Here is a 20,340-nt window from a genome sequence, read left to right on the forward strand (position 1 = left end):
CCAGTGTCGAATGTGTTTCTCTTTATGAGATTTCTTCAACAGCACAAAGTCTACACACAGCATGAAATACAGGGTGTAACAGAAGCTTAGGGAAAGGCACTTGAGTACATTATTAGGAAATATTCACAGTTCTTTATGCATTACAAGCATTTTTACCAGTGTTTTAACCTTAGAAAAGAAAATGACAACATTCTTTTTGAGAAAATGTCAGAGGCTGTAACAATAATCATGAACAATGAGAAACCATTTATTGTTATTGGCCTGATTTATCTTAAATAATACCAAACATTAAAAAAAAACGAAATTCTCAAAACGGCAATCAATAAAGATAACTATAGCAAAGGATAGTATTTCACAAACTATTCACTGGAATGGAGTCAAATCTTTGATAATACTGATGCCTTTTCAAATCAGGTACATATAAAACCATTTAACTACAGCATAGGGAAACCGCTTGATTAGCACAGCCAAAAAAAATAAAAAATAGCAGTGGCTGCTAAGAATATGATAGCGTTTTAGCACAGTCAAGACAGGGACAGTGAAATGTCCTGGTTTAAAAATATTTCCTTGCAAGCCATAATAACCCTGATAGTTACATTTATTTATACTCTATTTATTATAAAGCAAAACATAAGCCTGTAGTTAAGGTTGTCATGGGTTAATACACTAGAAAAGCCTACACCTCAAATTCAGCTGTGTTCAAAACATTCAAATATGACAAACAGCAAAAATACATACATATTATATATATATATATATATATATATATATATATATATATATATATATATATATATATATATATATATATATATGGCGTATATAATGTACTCCTGGTGCAACTAGACGGAAAAGAGAGAAGATGAGCATACATGTTAAAACCTAGTAAGTGCTTAAAGGACGTGTCTGAAGTCAGTACATTCGTGTCAGAAATTAAGATCTACTGTAGCCATAAAGATACATGATAAACATTCTGATGAGCTGGATTTCCACAGTAGTTTTGGCAAAACATTTAGTCCACCAACAAAAACACAACTCAAGCTGGTCCAATTATAAAGTGTTAAAAGAGATTGTCCTGCCTCTAGTTCAATGAAATAAATTCTACTATTTGGTATTCAAATAAAGCAAAGCTAAACAGTCAAACTGTCTCCTCTAGCCATTCATAATTCTCACTAAAGCATTGCTACAGCAGTGCCACGATTTTGGTCAAACCACACGTTTCAATCTTCTGTTTATACAGTTAATGCATGTTTCTTTTCACAGTGAGACATTGCTAAAAAAGAAAATAAACAAATGAATAAATAACAGTGTTTTAGTTGGCCCTCTGTCCCTGAGATGATTTCCCAACCCAGCACTCCTGAGAGTGTCTCACTGACAAATACTGGGCTGCTATACCTCAAAACCCTGAATGACATTTTAGGCAACTTGCCTTGCACACCCTGAGATCTGCACAAACACAATAAATTCAGACTGCCAGCCTATTCAAAAATCCCCTGAATCCACTGCCGTCCACGGAAAGGCTTCTGTGAAACATCGCCTTTTCATCAAGCAATGCCTGTGCATCACAGTGTCAGTGTCATGACAAAAGCTTAATGGAAGTATGGCTCAATAGAGCTATTATGTTGCCCATCACTGCAACTGCTGAATAGTTTGTTCCAGTCTCGAGTGGCCTCCATTAGATGTCTCTGACCATGACCTACCCACGCTTCCTGGTTTCTAAAGTGCCGGCCACAAAACCAGCATCTGAAGGTGGACTGGTACCCATTCGCCTTGGAGACTGAAGGTGTCACCTTATACTTATGGCCACATAACCTCTTCAGCTTTAGCTTCAGAATGAATCTTTCTTTAACGGTTGCTTGTGGCCACACTCGTCCGCAGTGAGAAGAATGGCAGTTAGCTCCAAGCGATTTCCGAAAAGTGTCACAGCTGAGCTCCGAAAGGGCTTTCAGTGTTCCCTGAGACAGTATGACCTTCTGCACTGCCCCTTTGTGCTTGTTAACAATTCTCATAATGTTAGCCACCTCTGGAATATCGGTGTCTGGGTGATTGAGAACTATCACAGGCTGGTTCAGGCGTGGAACTTTTATAGGCTGCGAAGAATAAACAGGCAGGAGCCTTAGAGTCCTTTCCAGTGTTTGAGGAACTGGTTCCCAGTAAGGGATTGATGCTGGTGAGTGATTTTCTTGAGACTTTTGAACTGTCTGCTTCCTAGATTTGGAGATGGTCTGTTGGTCTCCTTGTCTTCTTCTTTTCATAGCTGGCTCGTTCACTGCTGACAGACATACATTAGACTGTATAGAGTCCTTCTCTACTACTGGTATGGCTTTGGATGACTGCAGACCCGCCTGCTGGGTAGACAGACCACCTTGTTCACCTGACTGGTTTGTAATACCTGCAAAGATATCAAAATATAAAAAAGGCTCCATTAGAGGACTTAACTAGCTGACATTACACATTACATTCAGTTAACCAAAATGCTTTATCATTTTATGTTAAAGGTCCTTTGATGTTATAGCAGTTAACCCCTTAAGTCTACATTTTAAGCACTAACTTAAAGTAGTACAAATATTTAATAACTGCAAGGTGATTTGGGACGAGGAAGAGACATATGAGGCCTTCAGAGGCCTAAGGGTTAAACAGACATTAAACAAAACACCTATTAAAAGGTAGCCTAATATTGAGTTGATCCCCCTATTTGCCGCCACAACATATCTGACCATTTGAGGCATGGACTCCACAAGACCTCAAAAGGCATCCTGCGGTATCTGGCACCAAGATGTTAGCAGCAGATCCTATAAGTCCTGCAAATTGTAAGGTTGGAGGCCTCCATAAATCGTATCAATGAGCCTATTAGTGATTCACTGTTGTTTTTTTCTTGGGAGATGCTGTGACCCAGTCATCTATAGCCATCATAAATTTGCTCTTGTCAAAGTGGGTCAGATCCTTATGCTTGGCCATGTGTCCTGCTTTTAACACATCACCATAAACAACTGACAACTCACTTACTGCCTAATATATTCCGCCTCTTGAGAGATGCCACTGTAGATGAAGGTAATCAATGTTTTTCACTTTTCCACCTAATGGAATGGCTGATTGGTGCAGACCCATTACAACTGCTTAAATATTGAAATGCTAATTAATATAATTATATTCACTTTGATTCACTGTCTTTAAATCCACAACCTGGATTACATCAAAAGTGATTTTCTCAGGGTTGTGTGATCATGTCTAATCAGATGAGTTCCTTTCATATTTAGTACTAGATTAGACACTCATCAGATTTGTGGGCATGCAACATGAATGTGAATGTCAGATGTATCAATGTGTGCATGTGTGCTGTTTCAGGGACAGAATACAGAGTCGTTCACATTACAGACATTTATTAATGTAATCCCTTAAGATCCAATCTGAGCAAAAATCGATTACCATGGTTTGCAATGTGAACAGAGCCAAAAGGTTACAGTAGAAGAAACCCAGTTATGAATTCTAACTTCGCATAAGCCCAAGCTTTGAGAGGAGGGTTAAGAATAATTGTACTGGAGCTCTGAATATAAAAGGTTCATGCATACACTACAGCAGCTGATAAAGTTCTAAATATGAAATTATTGCTTACCTCTGGACGTAACTTCAGGGTCATCAAGCAAATGGTTAACAGTGGTAACCGGGAGCTCTTCTAGTGTCTGATACAGGTCTGGGTTATGGCAAGAGTCTCCTAGTAATGATATTGCTAAGTAATTAGGCTCCTCTACAGTTTCAGGTGTGCAGCTCTGATCTAAGGGGACAAGTGCATCTCTAGAGTCCACATTGTTTGTGTACTCATCACCACTGTCTTGGAATAACAGGTCTACATCTTCACTTGGGGAATTAAACAGAGGCTCAGTAGTATGTTTGTGCAAAGATATAAAGGCTGGATTAATGTCATTCGATTCAAAAATGGCCTCTTTCTCTGGAGAGCATGTGGGAGAACTTGGACTTGCATTGGACTGTGCTTTTTCCATTCTCTGCTCGATGTTTAAGTGAAGCAGACACGATGGCATTACTGAAGCATCTTCTCCTGACTTCTTATCCATGTTGCAGGAGTCCACGTAAGGGCTTCTGTCTTCTTCAGACATCAGGGCTGAGATCTGGGACTCTTTCAAACTGCCTAAATCAGACAGAACACTGCAAGCAAAGTCTCCATGGCAAGATTCGTTATGGCTTGTGGTAAGCTCAGGACGGTTTTCTTTCAAATCATCTAGTGCTTTCTCCTGAGCGTTTGTAAGTGTCTTTGTGTGTTCTACTTTGTGTATGTTTGAGAGAGTCTGGATATCCACCTCTCTGAGAGAACTTGCATCCACTGCTACGTTTGCAGCAACGCCATTGAGGTGATGTGTGAGGTTAGAGTGAGACATCACATCAGAAGACATCAACTGTTTTTCAGTGTTGTTCTGATTAGCTACATTAAAATCCTCCTTGGTTCCTGAGACAGCTGTCGTGGGTTGCAGAGGACCATCACACATTTCAGTCAGTGCGGAACTGTCATGATAACTGTCATTTTCAGTGTTATCTACCTGAAGTGAATCTTCTGTGTGATCTTCATCCTCTGTTTGCTTTTCACTCAATTTCTCTGGTTGTCCAGAACTTGAGGTAGCATTGCAGGACTTTTTTGTGGGCACTTCAGAACACGTTTGATCACTGGGTCTCTCAATCTGAGAACCTGTTTCTATACCATTGAATTCAGAAGAGTTTATACCTGGTGACACTTCTCCAGTGTCTGGACAGACGTCTGGCTTGGCAGATGGTATGACTTTAAGAATCAGATGCTTTTTTCCATCAACCATCTTGAAACCAACCACTTTTGTAGTGCAATCAGGAGGAACTGAGATATTATTCTTTTCCATTAAACCAGAGAGTTTGTTCTTCACATAATTCTTAAGTCCAGGGACAGGTATACTATATTGCTTTATTTTTGGTTGTGATGGTAAGGGTCCAGTACAAGACTGAGGTGCAAGCTCTGGTTCTCCTTTTAGAGTCACTGGCCACTTCTTTCTGTTTACCGTCCTCTCCAGAAACTGCTGGGTCTCCTCTAAAGTCTTGGCAGGATTTAACAGTACACCATGTTCATCAAGCAAACCTGCAGCTGAGAAATGCAGAAATCCTGAGGATGTCCACGGAGTTTCAGGTGGTTTTGGGAGCAAGTCAGGTGTGCTGGCATCTTGATGTTTCGGTGGAACGTCTTTCTTTTTCCACCAGGTTTTTCTTTTCCACCCCTGACAGCAGTCTGCAGCCATGTGCTTTAGGAGCTCCTCTTTCTGAGGTGCCCAATCAGCACCAGCCACATGATTCCTGTCCAATTCACCATTCATGGGCTTAATATCTGACGTCTCAGTGCTATCTACAGGGTAGCCAGACTCTGTGCTGGCTGGACAAGAATGATAAAGAAAAATCTTCAACTCCTTTGTGGAAAACTTGCACTTTTCACAGTAGTACTGTCCGTTCAGACTGTGCTGAGCTTTACAGTGCTTTTTGAGTTGGGCTAAAGTTTGTAAAAAGCTGTCATTACAAATTTCACACACGAGCCTGCACTGTCTGTGCTTCATGCGATGCTGCTGGAGAACAGTGAACTCAGGGGTAGCAAACTTGCACATGTCACAGGGAAAAGTGGGTGGTTCTCCTTTTCCTCCATGAAAGACAGTGTAGTGGTCTAACAAACCATGAGGACTAAACACTGTGCCGTCCTTGCAATTGGAGCAAGTAAACGTGAGCTTGCCGCTGGAACTGTTGACAACTTGGTGATGCAGGTGCTCGTTTTGAGCAGGCTCCCCGGGAGGTTCTGTGACCACCTTCTCCTCTTCAGCCGAACTCTTCACCGTGAGAGATGAAGTGGAGGATTTCCTGAGCCGCAGTCGCCCGTGCCAGTTGCCTCGTTCGTTGTCACCAGCCTGGTCAGCATCATCATGACGGCTGCTTGGGTTGGCATGTTCCACTTCCATGTTCAACCCATGGGTTAAGACTTCTTTATATAGGGTTACAAATACAGGACAATGAATTAGCATACAGATATATCACCTACCAAAAAAATCTTCTTACTTCTTGTAAAACACATCATCAAATATCAGTTTAAAATTAACATCTGTCCAAAACTGAGCAATTTGTAAGCAAGCATCTGCCAATACAGACATAACTGTGTATAGAGCTGGGTAATAGGACAATAGGAATATTTTATCGTATTGTGATTTATTTTGTTATCGTGATACACAATATACTTTTCTAAGCATATCAGGGATACTGTCAGTGCTTAATAAAACACTGATCAGCTCCACATTTTATAAAAATCATGGTATTCAGTAAAGTAGTTTTTTTAAAAAACTGTCCCTAGTTATGTATTTAGCCTGTGATCATGTCTTGTGATGTATTATTTATACCATATTCCCAGCTGTAACTGTGTATCTATATAAAGAATGACAATACATAAAATAGTCTCAATATCTTGCATGATAAACTGTAAGTTCTCAGCAGGTAAAATGCCGGAAAGCCTTACAGATTGTCGCTACAGTATTAGAGAGTTGTAATGATGAATATAATCAATGGATGACCAAATATAAAGCATATTCAAGCTTTGGCTTGTGAAAATAGTAATAAAGGAGCTAACATACACACTATAATTTGATCCCAATCTGCTTTGACTGCTATTACTGTACATTACTTAGCATTACTGTACAAAGTGACATTGCCCAATGTAGCTGATTTACCATTGTGTTATTACTCACTGTGTGGTTTTACCCAACCTCACTTTTACAGGCCACTAATCAGGGCATCTTGAACACAGTCAGGATTTACTAGCTCCCAACAGACCTGCACATGACTGCACACAAAAACGTCTGGGGTTCGTCTCACCCCAAGGCTGGGGCTGTGTGTGAGTTCCTAACCTTAACCACTTTAGGGTGCCTTACCTGTCTTCAGCCTTAAACCATGGGCTACAACATCTTTATTACAAAGTTAAAGTCGTTTAACCCAAGTCAGCACTCGCGAAATAACGAAGGCACTGGTCTGACCTCCAGTTGGAGCCTGCTGAAGGCAGCGTGATATCCACCTGTGAGGGGTCAGGGCACACTTTGCTGGTCTTCCCCACCTCTGATCTGAACACTACACCTATCTATGGTTCATTCTCACTCAGAGCAATTTCACACACCAGCAAAACGGCACAGAAAGCCTTCCTCGTTGGCCGCTTTGTAAAAGGTTAGCTAGCTAGAGATAACAACAACAACAACAACAACAACCACCACCAGCCATTGTGTGCACCTGTGCTGGAGCAGCAGAAGTGCAGACAGCCTGTACTTTGCACCATGCCGAATGAAAGCGTTAGCTAGCTGTAAACTTCGAGAAACCAAGTCCCAAGTTAGCCAAACCCCCTTATACTGCAAATATCATCAACAACAAGCCATTATTCAACGCCCTTCCTCACTTGGCTAGGCTCTTCTAGGGCTTATGTAAAATTAGCCTAACGTATACGGGTTGCCCGCTCACACACTCCACTAAACTTCCACCTCCTGTTTCACACAGCGAGCCAAACACAGGTCCGACTGAATACACACAGTTCAGATACCCTCTCGGTTTGCACTTGATGGATATGTCCAAACGAAACTGGAGCTTAAAACTTCTGCTTCAAGCGGACTTTCGAGCGGTGTTGACTAGCTACGTCCTCATATACTGAAACCTAGTTTAGTCAACAGCGGATGGCAGCCATGACACTCCAGTCCAGGGCCAGCGTTAAAGCTTTACGCCGACAGAGACGGCGAGGAAAGCGGATAAACGATAGATTACCTCCACGTCGCCTTAGGGGAACAGTCCTGTCCATGCATTGGCATTGGTTAGGTTTGGTCTGGTCTGGTTAGGTTTGGTTTGGCGTTGGTTTGCGAGGGGCTGCTTGAAGCGCCGACCCGAAGGGGGCTGCAGGTCGCCTGCAACTGTGCACGAGAGCGGTGCCCTTATTTTAGGCAGCACGTGTTTCCTCTTTAGGACTCCTATCAACAGTTTATAACAGTCATATTAACTCGCTCAGCTAACAAGTACCACAACGCAGCCGAAGCAGTCCAATTACACCAGTTACATGCAGTGAATTTTAAATATTGCTTAAAATAATACACTATAATACCTCTCTTTGACGTTCATTTGCATTTAGATGGAGACATATGGCTTCATATCTGTGACAGATTGCTCTACACCCGGTCTGTTTCATTTGCTGCGGGCTCAGAGGTATCTACTGCATGATGAATTCATGTTGTATATTGCATGACAGGTTCATAGCAAAGTCTTGAAGGGGATATCCTTTAATACACACTAGTAAACACTGTGAAGGCTGTGTGTAGAGGCTGTTAGTTTCATAATGACTACATAAAGTTTTTGTTTTGTTTTGTATTAATGGAAAGTTACTCACCTACATGGCTCTAAAGCAGCTTTCCTCCTGTTTGTCTTTGTACAATCATAGTAGTAGTAAAAGGAGTACTCTTTGTAGAAGGAGCATTAGGAGCATTATTAGAAAGTGGAGTAGTACTACTAGATAGAGCAGTAGTAGTGGTAGTAGAAGAAGGGGTAGTAGAAGGAGTAGTCGTGCTAGTAGTAGTACTAGTATAAGGAGTAGTTGTAGTAGAAGAGGTAATAGTAGAGGTAGAAAGAGTAGTTGTAGTAACAGCAGAAGAAGTAATAGTAGGAGTAGTTGTAGTAGAAAAGTGATAGTTGTAGTAGTAGAAGTAATAGTGGCAGCAGTAGTCGTCGTAGAGTAGATGCAGTAGTAAAAGTGATAGTAGTAGTAGAAGTAATAGTAGTGGAAGGAGCAGTCAAAGTAGTGGTAGAAGTGATGGTAGTAGAAGTTTTTATAGTTTTAGTAGTAGAAGTAATAGTGGAAGCAATAGTCGTAGTAGTAGAAGAGGTAATAGTAGAGGTAGAAGGAGTGGTTGTAGTAACAGCAAAAGAAGTAATAGTAGGAGTAGTTGTAGTAGTAAAAGTGATAGTAGTAGCAGTGGAAGGAGCAGTCGTAGTAGTGGTAGAAGTGATGTAGTAGGAGTAATTATAGTAGTAGAAGTAAGAGTGGAAGCAGTAGTCACAGTAGTGGAAGTGACAGTGGAAGGAGTTGTATTAGTAGAAGTAATAGTGAAAGGAGTAGTTGTTGAAGTAGAAGTGACAGTGGAAGGAGTAGTCGGTGTAGTAGTAGAAGTAATAGTAGTGGAAGGAGTAGAATAGTGTAGAAGTAGTAGAAGTATTAGTGGAAGAAGTAGTTGTAGTAGTAGACATAATAGTGAAAGGAGTGGTTGTTGAAGTAGTAGAAGTAATAGTAGATGAAGGAGTAGTTGTAGTAGAATAAGTAATAGTTGTAGTAGAAGGAGTAGTCATAGCAGTAGCAGTAATAGTGTGAGGAGTAGTCATAGTAAAGGTAATAGTGTGAGGAGTAGTAGTGTAGAAGTAGTAGAAGTATTAGTGGAAGAAGTAGTTGTAGTAGTAGACATAATAGTGAAAGGAGTAGTTGTTGAAGTAGTAGAAGTAATAGTAGTGGAAGGAGTAGTCATAGTTGTAGAAGTAATAGTAGTGGAAGGAGTAGTGGAAGGAGTAGTCGTAGTTGTAGAAGTAATAGTAGTGGAAGGAGTAGTCGTAGTTGTAGAAGTAATAGTAGTGGAAGGAGTAGTCATAGTTGTAGAAGTAATAGTAGTGGAAGGAGTAGTCGTAGTTGTAGAAGTAATAGTAGTGGAAGGAGTAGTCGTAGTAGTTGGAATAGTCATAGTGGTAGAAGGAGTAGTGGTAGTAGTAGCAGCAGCAGCAGTAGTAGTAGTAGTAGAAGTGATACAAGTATAAAAACACAATCATATGCATACAATCTAGAAAGAAAAGTTGACTTACTGTGCAATCAGAACAGTGAGATCTGAAAACAACACTGCTTTCTAGGGTCAGGGTTTAAACACAATGCAAAATGAAGCACTGTCTGCCACCAACATTTATTCTACAACTATTCATTAAAAATCGATACTGTGTTTTTGAGAATTAATCCAAGTATTGCGAAACAAATTGGCCATACTTTGATACACAAAAGGCTGGTGTGGCTGGAGGGTTTTATTCCAATCAAGCTGGACCGCACCCAGTTGATCTCAGTTTACAAACAGTTAATCCAGCATGTTCCTGCTTTGTTAAAATGAGACAGAACATCTTGGTGAGGAATAACGAACCATTTAAGGCCTCACTGGAATTCACTGACCTGGCCTTTAATTGTGCATCTGATAGCCTTTTTTCCAAGCAGTGTATTACAGTATGCCACCTCTTCAGTTGGATTTCTTTGGCCTCGGATAATTCAGTATCATGAAGCTTGGCCTTAAATAGAAAGAAAGTAAGAAAAAAAAAGCTTACATACAACATTGTGTAGTGCTGCTAAAGCTTCACTATCAACGACTCCATCCCATAATGTTATATTTCTCCACCATCCCAACACAATTTAGTTTTAAATGGAGGTTCGGGAGAAGAACCATGCCTAATTCTTCTCCACTCCACTATTATGCTCCTAAACCGCTCTTCGCCCTGCACCTTCTCATGATGTAACTTCACACCCCACCACCGCCCCAGCTGCTTCTTCTCTTAAAACTCAAGCTTGAGCTTTACTTGGCAAGATAGGGTCTGGCTTCAAGTCTCGTCAGCTGAAGCTGCAGAGAATGCCTGCCCAAGTTCCACCTCTTTAACTTAGCTGACAGTAATCGTGGTCCACACCTTGCAACATGGCCCATATCCAATTTAATTTATTTATCCCTATGGAAGTTTCTTGGGGGGGGGGGGTTATTTATGTAAAACTGTTTTAATTTAATTTTATTTAACTTTTTATTCATCCAGTTAAATTGGCTGCTGTGTTACTGTGCCTGGTATATGTAAATGACCTTAGCTGTAATTGGCTGCCCTAAATTGTGCATGCAAACAGCAGTCTGACAGAAAACCTTATACATTTCTGTAGCCTGAATGGATGAATACACAGTCACAGGCATGGAGCAGTTTGTTTAGAAAACCTGTACACCTACTCTTTCATGTATTTATCTAATCAGCCAATCATATGACAGCAGTGCATAAAATCATGCAGACATGAGCCAGACGCTTCAGTTAATGCTCACATCATCCATCAAAATAGGGAACAAAACAATATGCCCTCAGTGATTTTGAATGTGTCATGATTGTTGGTGCCAGCTCGGCTGGTTTGAACCGCTGATCTCCTGGGATTTTCAGCAAGACAGTCTTTAAAGTTTTATGAATAGTGTAATAAAGACTGGCGGTGAGCAGCGGTTCTGCAGACAGAAACAGATTTGTTGATGAGAGGTGAACATTTGTGTGAAGCAATCATGTCAGCATGAACCAGAATCTCAAAAGAGTCCCAACATCTTGTTGACTCCTTCACACACAGGCTGTTTTGAGAGCAAAGGGAGACTCTAACCACTATTAGTATAGTGTTCAGTAAATTGGGTTTCCTGACAACACAAAAAGGAACTAATAATACACAGGTTTATATACAAGTGTTTACATATGACTTACATAAATCTTCTATTTAAAAAAGGGAAAATAGGTTTATTTTGTGATATGGATCATTTAAGGTCAGCATGTGATTGTAGCTGTAACTGGAAGAAAACATCCAAATATTCGAACCCGAGTTTTGCTTCTTTAGTTGTACAAACATTGATTATCTTCATCTACAGTGGCATCTATATCCCATCCATGGGGTGGATATATTATGCAGCAGGTGAAGGTGCCACTTTGACAAGGGCCGAATTGTGATGTCCAGACAACAGAAGAGGGATTGCAGTGGTCAGTACCTACCAAAAGTGCTCCAAGAAAGGACAACCAGTGAATCAGCAACACGGTTCTGACCACCTAAGACTCAGTGATGCCATCCAGGAAGGCCCCAACTCACAACTTACAGGACTTGAAGGATCTGCCACCATGAGAGGCCTTGTGGAGTCCAAGCCTCTAAGGGTCAGATCTGTTGTGGCAGCACAAGGGGGACCTACTTAATATTAGGAAGGTGATGTTAATATTATATAATAATAGTCATATCTGTTGTATATATCACACACACTTTTTATTTTAGCTGCCGTCACGCAAAAAAACTCTCCAATAACTTTCAATGGAAGTTAATACAGAACTACTTTTTTCAGTCATTTTGGAACATGTGATTCATTCATCATTACCCAACATAAAAAAGATTAATTTGATAAAAATTATAATAATAATAATAAGATAAATAAACGACAACACTGATGGTACATAGACACCACTGCTGAAGATGGGCTCTGCTCAGGAGATAGCCACGACTTGGGGAACTCTAGGAGAGGATATTCGTGACGTCACTGCAAACCTACTCCCGATTGGCCGGTCTCTGCGGTTTCCCGACTGTAAGGAGGAATCTGATTGGCTGGAGGCGTCCAAAGTTCCTGAGCTGTGCTGCCCATTGTTGCTTTACTCAGATGTTTCACCGCAATCACAAACTGCGCCCTCGCTGCTTTTTAGCCTGTTTTCTCACAACTTAGTTGGAAAGGATCGCGAGGTTGATCACGAGATACTGGTTTGTAGTCTGTTGTCTGTATGCGGGCTTCATTGTCCGAGGGTGAGTAGTACCAAAGTTCGGGCAGTCAGTCTGCCTCCGCTTTAAATGGCCTTCAGTCACATCTGAATCACAGCCCCGAGTCTTAAATACCAGCGGCTGACAAGCACTTATAGACCTGCCCGATCACTCTGCTTTCTGACTGCTTCATTAGCCTCTGTTGGAGCTGATATCATACCCATCACGAGTGATGAAATGGGATGTAATGGGATGCGAGTTGCTTGCCTAGCCTTTTCTCTGCGTTTGTGGCTGAGCTGGGTGTCCAGACTCGTTAAGGCAGTCTAAATTAGCAGCCCTTGATTGAGGACACCATTAGACACAGACCGAGCCAATGGGGTAATCAGCATGGCTCACTCAGGGCCTCTTTGCCCTCAGGAAAACGCAGGAGCAGTTCAGAATGGGAGTGACCTTTTCAATTAGAGAAGCTGGCATTTGCACGTTTGTAGTAGTTTTGCATGCGAGCTAAATTTCGTCTCTGAGGCTGAGCCGGCCTGCATAGACTGCATCCTTAACCAAGATCTCTCCCTATAAGGCATCCCAACGCGATTCACCCAATGGAGCTGGAGGGCCAATGGTGGAAAGGACAACTCGCTGGAGATATCTACCATGCTCTGCGTTACAAGGTTTGTAGCTATCTTCATCCAGGTGGATTCTGTATTCATGCATGCAGTTTACACAAACTGAAGGCATGCATGCATCTGTTAAGTCAACCCAGGGATATTTTAGCTGAATTTGCCTTGCACTGCATTCATTTGCAGAATAATAATGAGTTCTTGTTGTCGTCTTCTTAAAGGAACTGCGATTACCTGTCTTCAAAGGTCAGTCCCCACAGCTCAACCTTAGGCGCTACTTTGCAGACCTTATAGCCATAGTGAGCAACCGCTTCCGTCTTTGCCCGACCGCCAGGCACTTGGCTGTTTACCTGCTGGACCTTTTCATGGACCGCTATGACATCTCTGTGCAGCAGCTTCACTTGGTGGCCCTTTCCTGTCTGCTTTTAGCTAGTAAGTTGTTTGGCTAGGCATGAATCCCCCCCCCCCTCTCCCTCCCATGCCTTCCTTTCCACTAAGATGCATACTTTCATCCTCTATGCAAGTTAGACCAGCTAAAAGACAGTGCATGTGCTTCTTTTAGATAGCAGTCGTTCTTCAGAACCTTTTTTCATTTATTTTTTTTATTCTAGGTAAATTTGAAGAGCGAGAGGACAGAGTGCCTAAGCTGGAGATGCTTAACAGCCTTGGTTGTATGAGCTCCATGAACCTGGTGTTGACTAAACAAGGTTTACTGCATATGGAGCTGCTGCTACTGGAGTCCTTTCATTGGAACCTCTACCTACCCACTGCTGCCCACTTCATAGAGTACTACCTGTCAATCGCTGTCAGTGAGACAGACCTACACGATGGCTGGCCAATGGTGTGCTTGGAGAAGACCAGGCTGTACATGACCAAATATGCAGACTACTTTCTGGAGGTGTCCTTGCAAGGTAAAGCAGTTAGCATTTTATTCTTCAAATCTATAAAGACCAATCACTGAACCAGACAGATTGGGTCGTCAGTTGTTCATTAATTTAAAATACATGCTTTCTTCTCCCTAGACCATGCATTTCTTAGATTTGCCCCATCGTTGGTTGCTGCAGCCTCGGTGGCCTCGTCTCGAATAATTCTTCGTCTGTCCCCAACCTGGCCCTCTCGTCTACAGCGTCTCACTGCCTATGCTTGGGAGCAGCTGTTGCCCTGCGTGGAGAGACTGCTAATGTGAGTGATTGTTGAGTGGGCCTAAAACAGGGGAGTGTGACACAAACTAATGCAGGGTTAAATGTAAAGCTGATCATTTTGAAGAAATCTAAATAACAACGAGAGCCAATCAAGCTAACGTGCAGCCGGGGGAGTTTTTTCAGTTGCAAAAACTGAATGTTAGGCTGTGCCACGCTCTCCTTTACCTGCTCAAGCTGTGAAAAAGCTTGTAGCCTAGAGTAGGATGTAACTGAATGTAACCTGGCATGACATTACAGAAAGTAATACTCCATATCTTCCCACACAGGACAAGTGCAATAAATCCAGTTCTTTAATAATATGCATCTTGATGTGTTGCTCTTGCATGCTGACAAACTTCTTGATTTTATCCTCATAGTGCCCATGATAGTGATGTAAAGGAAGCCAACAAGCAGAAGTGCCAACTACCGCAGCCCAGTCTGCAGCCAGGACAGGCTGCATACCCAGCTCAAGGCCAAAATGTCACTATAACCCAGTACATCCACAGACCCGCCTTGCAGTACACCCAGCAGAGCTGCCAGCCTGTGCTGGTCTCAGCCCACGGCCCAGGCAGCTACCTGTCCCATGCTGCCTCGCTTCAGGCCCCAAGTGGCCCTTCGCATGGACAAGGGCAGCCTCAGGCCATTTCCGTACCACTGGACGCTAAGATGAACATGCCTACCAGGCCTTACCAGGTGACCTCAGTTTTCCCACGCACAGCGCCATGTTTCGACAGGTGATCATGACGGGTGGGTACATGACAAACTGAGTTGCACTGCAAAAGAGACTGTGTGTATGAGAACATATACAGCACACTCCGAAAAGGATGTGTTCATCAACCAGTGTAGGACCACTTGAGCTGCTGAATGCTGAGCTGCTTTTAAAAAACAAACAAAAAAACAAAAAGAAGGTTGTGATGTAAAATGTATAAAATACTGTAAGAACTGCGGAAAAGTGCTGTAAAGTGGTCAAAATGTGCAATAGTGTAAGTCTTGCCTATTCCATCCTCTGATTCCTTCCTTTTTGGATCTTTCTTTTTTTTCTGAGAACAGTGTTCTTTTTTTGTGTATGCTTGCCAGTAAAGCAGGTACGTAAACAGAGAAGTAGCTCTAATAGAGAATGATGCTGTGATTTTTATCACTATCCAGCTCTAGACAGTGTTAATTTCAGCCAAGCTACCTCAGAAATGTTGAATGTAAAATAGCCTGTGACCTTACAAATGCACTTTGGTATGGAACATTTTTTAATAAAATGCAACTTGTCAGTTGTATTGCTTTTGTATTATTATTTTTGTCTCAAAGAATAATATGATGAAGAGCAAAGGGTGTCCAGGTCCTTAAGTCTCTCTAAACCATCATACTATCGCCACCATGCTTCACAGTTGATTGGGTGGGGGGTGTTCTTACTTTGAAAAGCTGTATTAGGTTTTTCAGCCTGTCATAATGAGCCCACGTCAGTCATAAAGCTCCATAACTCATTTTTCCAGAACTCCGGAGGATCATCTAGGTGTTTCTTATTTAGCCTAATATGAGCATTTATTATTCTCTGTTAGAAATGGTTTCCGCTGTGTTTTTTTTCCCAGTTTAGTGTTTGTTTGTTTTCTTCTTTTCTCTGGATGGAGGTATGAACACTGATCTTAGTTAAAGCAAGAGAATCCTGCAGGTCTTTATATGGCATGTTGTTCTTAGGTTCTTTCTCATGTCCTGATTGTATTTCAATTTTTCCACTCCCATGATTTCATGCCTTGCTCTTATAGAGGTTTTGGGAGGGTGCCCACTACTGGGGGAAAATGACTCTTGTTTCAAACTCTCTCTACTTGGAAAGTATGGCTTTGATTGTAGTTCAGTTCAGCTTTTTAATGAGGTCTTCAGGAATCTTTCTTCTCTGTGGTAAAATGTGCCTGACAGGACTACCTGTGTGCTCCAAAGTTCACCCTGATTTAGAAAGCCAATGTTGGATTTAGATTGGACAAGGCTGGTAGTGAATAGAGTCCAGTGAACTTTCATTTTATTGCATTATGTAGGGGTGCAAGCATAATCAATATCTTGCCAACCAAAGACATATAAGACAATTTTCCTGCCAGACTCTTATTTATATATTATATATCTGTAGTGCCATGCAAAGGTTGCAGATTCTGTTAGGGTTTAGCCAGAGATTGTGTAGAATGTATAGTATGCAATACATGTTGAATTAGATACAGCAAGTGTGTCGTTTCTATGAATCAGCTGTTTTAGTCTAATAAATACAGTGATGCAGTATGTTCTTCCTTTTTTTAGGGTGCAGGTTGTATGGAAATTACAATGTATGTAAAATTGGAGATGTAAAGATAGGGTTTTTTTTAATGAATAAGCCAAAACTCAAACATGTAAACATTTCGAGCTGTGCTTAATTTCATCCTAAAGGCTGGTGTGGGTATGAAACCTTGCTGGTGAAAATTTGTACGACTGTAACCTGCTCGGCACTTTGCAATGGATCCACTGAGAGCTGCATTATAGCAGTCAATTCTACAGATCACAAAGGCATAGAAATGGGGTTAAGTCCCAGAATACATAGTAAAAGGACATATCTTTGTAATATTCTTAGGATGAAAAATGTTTCCATATACACAGCACAGTTAGCTAACTGTAATGGGAATGTCTTTTTGGTCTCTGCATCAGCTACCTTTAGTACAGTTTAGCTCTAGAGTTTAATCTAGCACACCCTGTGCAGCTATGCAAATATTCTGATTAGCTGGGCCAGATGTGTTTAATTAGTGCTGAGCTCTGCAAAAGGAATTCAGAACAGCTCTCTAGGAGCAGAGTGGGAGACACCTGGTTAATGCTTTACTTTACTAAATAGCATAAAATGTGTCTAATAAACCTTGAATAATGTTAAACATAAATAAAAATGAGCTCTACACTGAAACCTACACCAATGGTGCAAATACATGACTAAGCTTAATCCAGAAATGTTCAGGAAAGTGGCTGTTATACCATTAAAACACCATTAATATCTCTTTAGCAAAGTTTTTTCAATCCCTGGCATAGCATAGCCTATGTATTTTTCTTATATGAATTTCTTAATTAGCATTAAACAATACTCCAGTAGTGAAGTGATCCTCCTGCTAGATCTGATTGAGCTAACTATAAAGCTTCCTAAAAAAAAAACTGATGGTGAGGAAATGTAGACTACATGGTGCTATGGCTTCATGAGAGGCTGAATTTAGTGTGAAACACCAAAAGCATCCACTCAGCAACTACCAAGCAGCTCAATGGCAGCCACATAGCAATCAATTAGCAACGCCATATCAATTCAATTGAATTATATTTTTATAAATATTTAAAATATTTATATAGCGCTTTTCACAAAGCATCTTTACAGAGATCCGGGTCCAAGCATCTTCTAGGCAAGCAAAGGGTGATGGTGGCAAAGAAAAAACCTTGAAAGAAACCTTAAAGACTTAAAGGGGGAACCCACCCACCTCTGGTTGACAACTACATTAAATGACAGGACAAAAAAAGAATAAAAACTGACTGAAAAACTATGTATATAGGTATATCAACCACCTCAGATACCATAGCAACCATTTGGCAACACTATAGCAAACATCTTGCAACACCACAAAAACCTTGTAATCATCTGGGATACCTTAGTCACTGTTAAGCAACCACCTAGAATACCATAGCAGCCACCTAGCAACACCAGAACAACCATTTAGCAACCACCCCAAGTTGTTCCAAAGCATGTACCTAAAATAAAAAAACAGTGTTAGTGAGTTAGGAAAGTTGCCTGCAGGGTGCTGTGGCTTCAAAATTTGAGAACTCTGGTTCATATCATTTTCCTCTGGGAATGAAATTAGTATTAAACTAAACTGCATGTTCAGATGTATTCAGAAAGCCCTTTTAGTTTGTACATTTAACTACTTTAGGGTGCGGCCACTGCTGCGTGCAGTTTAGTTTGTATAATCTCCATTAAAAAAAAAAAGCTTTGCTAATGAAACATGACTCACACAAGCCTCAGGTCACAGTGCACAGGGTATGCAGGGTAAAAAGCCCCCTTGCACTGAGCTGTGAGGCATCCAGCTAAAGTACCTTCCAATACCTTCTGGATGAACTGGAGTGCCGTTTTCAACCCTGAACTCATTATCTAACACTGTTATCTGACCTCTCTAATGCTCGTGTGCCTGACTGCTGTGATCTAAGGTGTTACTGGTCAGTAAACCTCAGACTGCTGAAGCAGGGTGGTAAATGGTAAATTACTGAGCCTATCTGAACACTATCATCCACAAAAGCCTGTGACCTAAGATCATTTACAGAAATAAATGATGGTGGACACAATTGCAAACCTACGCAAAGAAATAAAGCTGCAAAATACTGAGCTGAAACTGAAACAACTATGGATACAAAGGAAACACACTGATGTTCTACCTCTAAAATCCATGATAAAGTGCATTACACATGTTGGCTTAGCTTGACTCACCTGAAATCAAGGATGACTTCCTCCCGCTAGCTCAGGGTGGCCCTTTATTCAATCCTAGTCTCACATGTCAGCACAGGACTGAACAATGATCCTCATTCACCAATATCTTTTAAGGCTTGTTCTTGAGAAAAGTCCCAACATAATGTCTACATCCAATTCATGCTGATTTTACTACAGAATTGTTCATGGCTGTGCTCTCACAATGATATATCTCATCATCCTCGTAAATTAAACAAATGTCTAATAATAATAACAGATGATAATCTGAAATGGGTTATAAGAAAAAAAGTATTTTTATGAACGGTTTATAAATGAGGCCCATTCTTCTCTACTAGAAGCATTAACAAAGGACTCATTAGGCAAACCAGGCACCATGTGATAATTATAAGTACCACAATGTATACTGGAAATGGTTAAATTGACATTGGTAAACATAAAATTGTACTTTTATATGAAGTACATTATTTATCAATTAATCCCAAACTCTGGGCTCTGGACTGGTCAGTGCATTGTTCTTAAAATGCCAGAAGTTTCAGCAGTTTTAGAAAGAGCTTCTTGATCTGCTCCACTTCATTTCATGTCCACTATATATATATATATATATATATATATATATATATAGACAGACAGACAGTAGAGACCAACAGTATCAGGACATATATATAAATATATTATTTTGTTGGTCTCTACTGTCCACGGAAACCTTTACTGCTAGTAGATTTTGGAGCATTGCTGCAAGGATTTGATTGCATTTAGTGACAAGAGTGTTAGTGAGGTCACTCTCTAGTGACCCCCTGTTAGTGAGCCCCTCTCTAGCCCTAGCCTGGCATTAGGCATGGTGTCAATAAGTTCACGTTTATCTTCTCCAGAGAGTCCTATTCTATTGGCAATACTTCTCTAGGGGGACTAGACAAGCTGTGTGTTTGTGCATCTGCACATCTGTGTCAGCAAAGGGTGCAGCTTAAATTCGCTGCAATTAGCAATGGAATCATGCATTTTATGAACTTTGTCACTGACTTTTTCTTTATTACCCATCAGAATATGCTAACAAAGGCCAGTGACTGAATCTATATTTATAATCAATATTTTCATTTTAATATTTGAACAGTTCCTGCAGTGTCAACCTGCAGTCTCCCAGTCAAGGGTTTCTGAACACTCAATGGTTTGACCCCAAAGCTGCTCCTGCATTTCAACCATTTAGTCCTTAAAGTGTTTTTTTTTTCATCCAGTGCCAAGGCCTTCACTGCAATGCTCTATTGTGGATAGAAGTACTGCAGGATTATGTGACCATGATCATTCCCAATAGTCTAGTGTGTGGGAGTGGGAGAGAGAGTAAGAGAGGAGGATGAGAGTCATGCTGTGTGTGTGTGTGTGTGTGTGTGTGTGTGTGTGTGTGTGTGTGTGTGTGTGTGTGTGTACCTGTAAGAGTGCACTTTGTGAGCTGCTTCTCCACGTGTTGCTGCCAGACAGACCACTGAGAGCTGTTCAAGTGTCACAAAATGCCACAAGCATCACAACTGTATTATTAAATGA

The 20,340-nt window shown here is 41.0% G+C and overlaps 2 protein-coding genes across 4 annotated transcripts; one reads left to right on the forward strand and one right to left on the reverse strand.

The window, feature by feature from the left end:
• Nucleotide 1: 1 nt before the first annotated feature.
• znf518a (zinc finger protein 518A) lies at nt 2-7,928 on the reverse strand. 2 transcript variants are annotated; one of them, XM_072678280.1, is made up of 3 exons: nt 7,804-7,928; nt 3,614-5,992; nt 2-2,392 (listed from the first exon to the last, which is right to left on the reverse strand). In XM_072678280.1, exons 1-3 carry the CDS (start codon nt 7,835-7,837, stop codon nt 1,590-1,592), a joined length of 3,216 nt encoding a protein of 1,071 aa, XP_072534381.1. In that variant the 5' UTR covers nt 7,838-7,928; the 3' UTR covers nt 2-1,589. The 2 variants fall into 2 exon arrangements, with proteins under 2 accessions (XP_072534381.1, XP_072534380.1); XM_072678279.1 differs by having other exon boundaries at nt 3,614-5,995.
• A 4,508-nt stretch (nt 7,929-12,436) lies between these two features.
• Nucleotides 12,437-15,579, forward strand: ccnj (cyclin J). 2 transcript variants are annotated; one of them, XM_072677029.1, is made up of 6 exons: nt 12,437-12,601; nt 13,131-13,221; nt 13,392-13,602; nt 13,782-14,081; nt 14,193-14,352; nt 14,729-15,579. In XM_072677029.1, the coding sequence occupies exons 2-6, from the start codon at nt 13,153-13,155 to the stop codon at nt 15,087-15,089; spliced, it is 1,101 nt and encodes a 366-aa protein (XP_072533130.1). In that variant the 5' UTR covers nt 12,437-12,601; nt 13,131-13,152; the 3' UTR covers nt 15,090-15,579. The 2 variants fall into 2 exon arrangements, with proteins under 2 accessions (XP_072533130.1, XP_072533131.1); XM_072677030.1 differs by having other exon boundaries at nt 13,392-13,416.
• Nucleotides 15,580-20,340: the final 4,761 nt, after the last annotated feature.

This window comes from Salminus brasiliensis, chromosome 4 (assembly GCF_030463535.1).
Source record: "Salminus brasiliensis chromosome 4, fSalBra1.hap2, whole genome shotgun sequence".
In the NCBI taxonomy this organism is placed as follows: Eukaryota; Metazoa; Chordata; class Actinopteri; order Characiformes; family Bryconidae; genus Salminus; species Salminus brasiliensis.

What these genes read in the sequence shown, in the direction of transcription:
- znf518a (XM_072678279.1), bottom strand. Translation starts at nt 7,837, where the DNA reads ATGGACAGGACTGTTCCCCTAAGGCGACGTGGAG. An exon ending in TCCCCTAAGGCGACGTGGAG is followed by an intron (nt 5,996 to 7,803) that starts GTAATCTATCGT and finishes CCCTATATAAAG; the next exon opens with AAGTCTTAACCCATGGGTTG. An exon ending in CCCTGAAGTTACGTCCAGAG is followed by an intron (nt 2,393 to 3,613) that starts GTAAGCAATAAT and finishes ATATCTTTGCAG; the next exon opens with GTATTACAAACCAGTCAGGT.
- ccnj (XM_072677029.1), top strand. Translation starts at nt 13,153, where the DNA reads ATGGAGCTGGAGGGCCAATGGTGGAAAGGACAACTCGCTGGAGATATC. An exon ending in TTCCTGTCTGCTTTTAGCTA is followed by an intron (nt 13,603 to 13,781) that starts GTAAGTTGTTTG and finishes TTTTTATTCTAG; the next exon opens with GTAAATTTGAAGAGCGAGAG. An exon ending in TGCGTGGAGAGACTGCTAAT is followed by an intron (nt 14,353 to 14,728) that starts GTGAGTGATTGT and finishes TTATCCTCATAG; the next exon opens with TGCCCATGATAGTGATGTAA.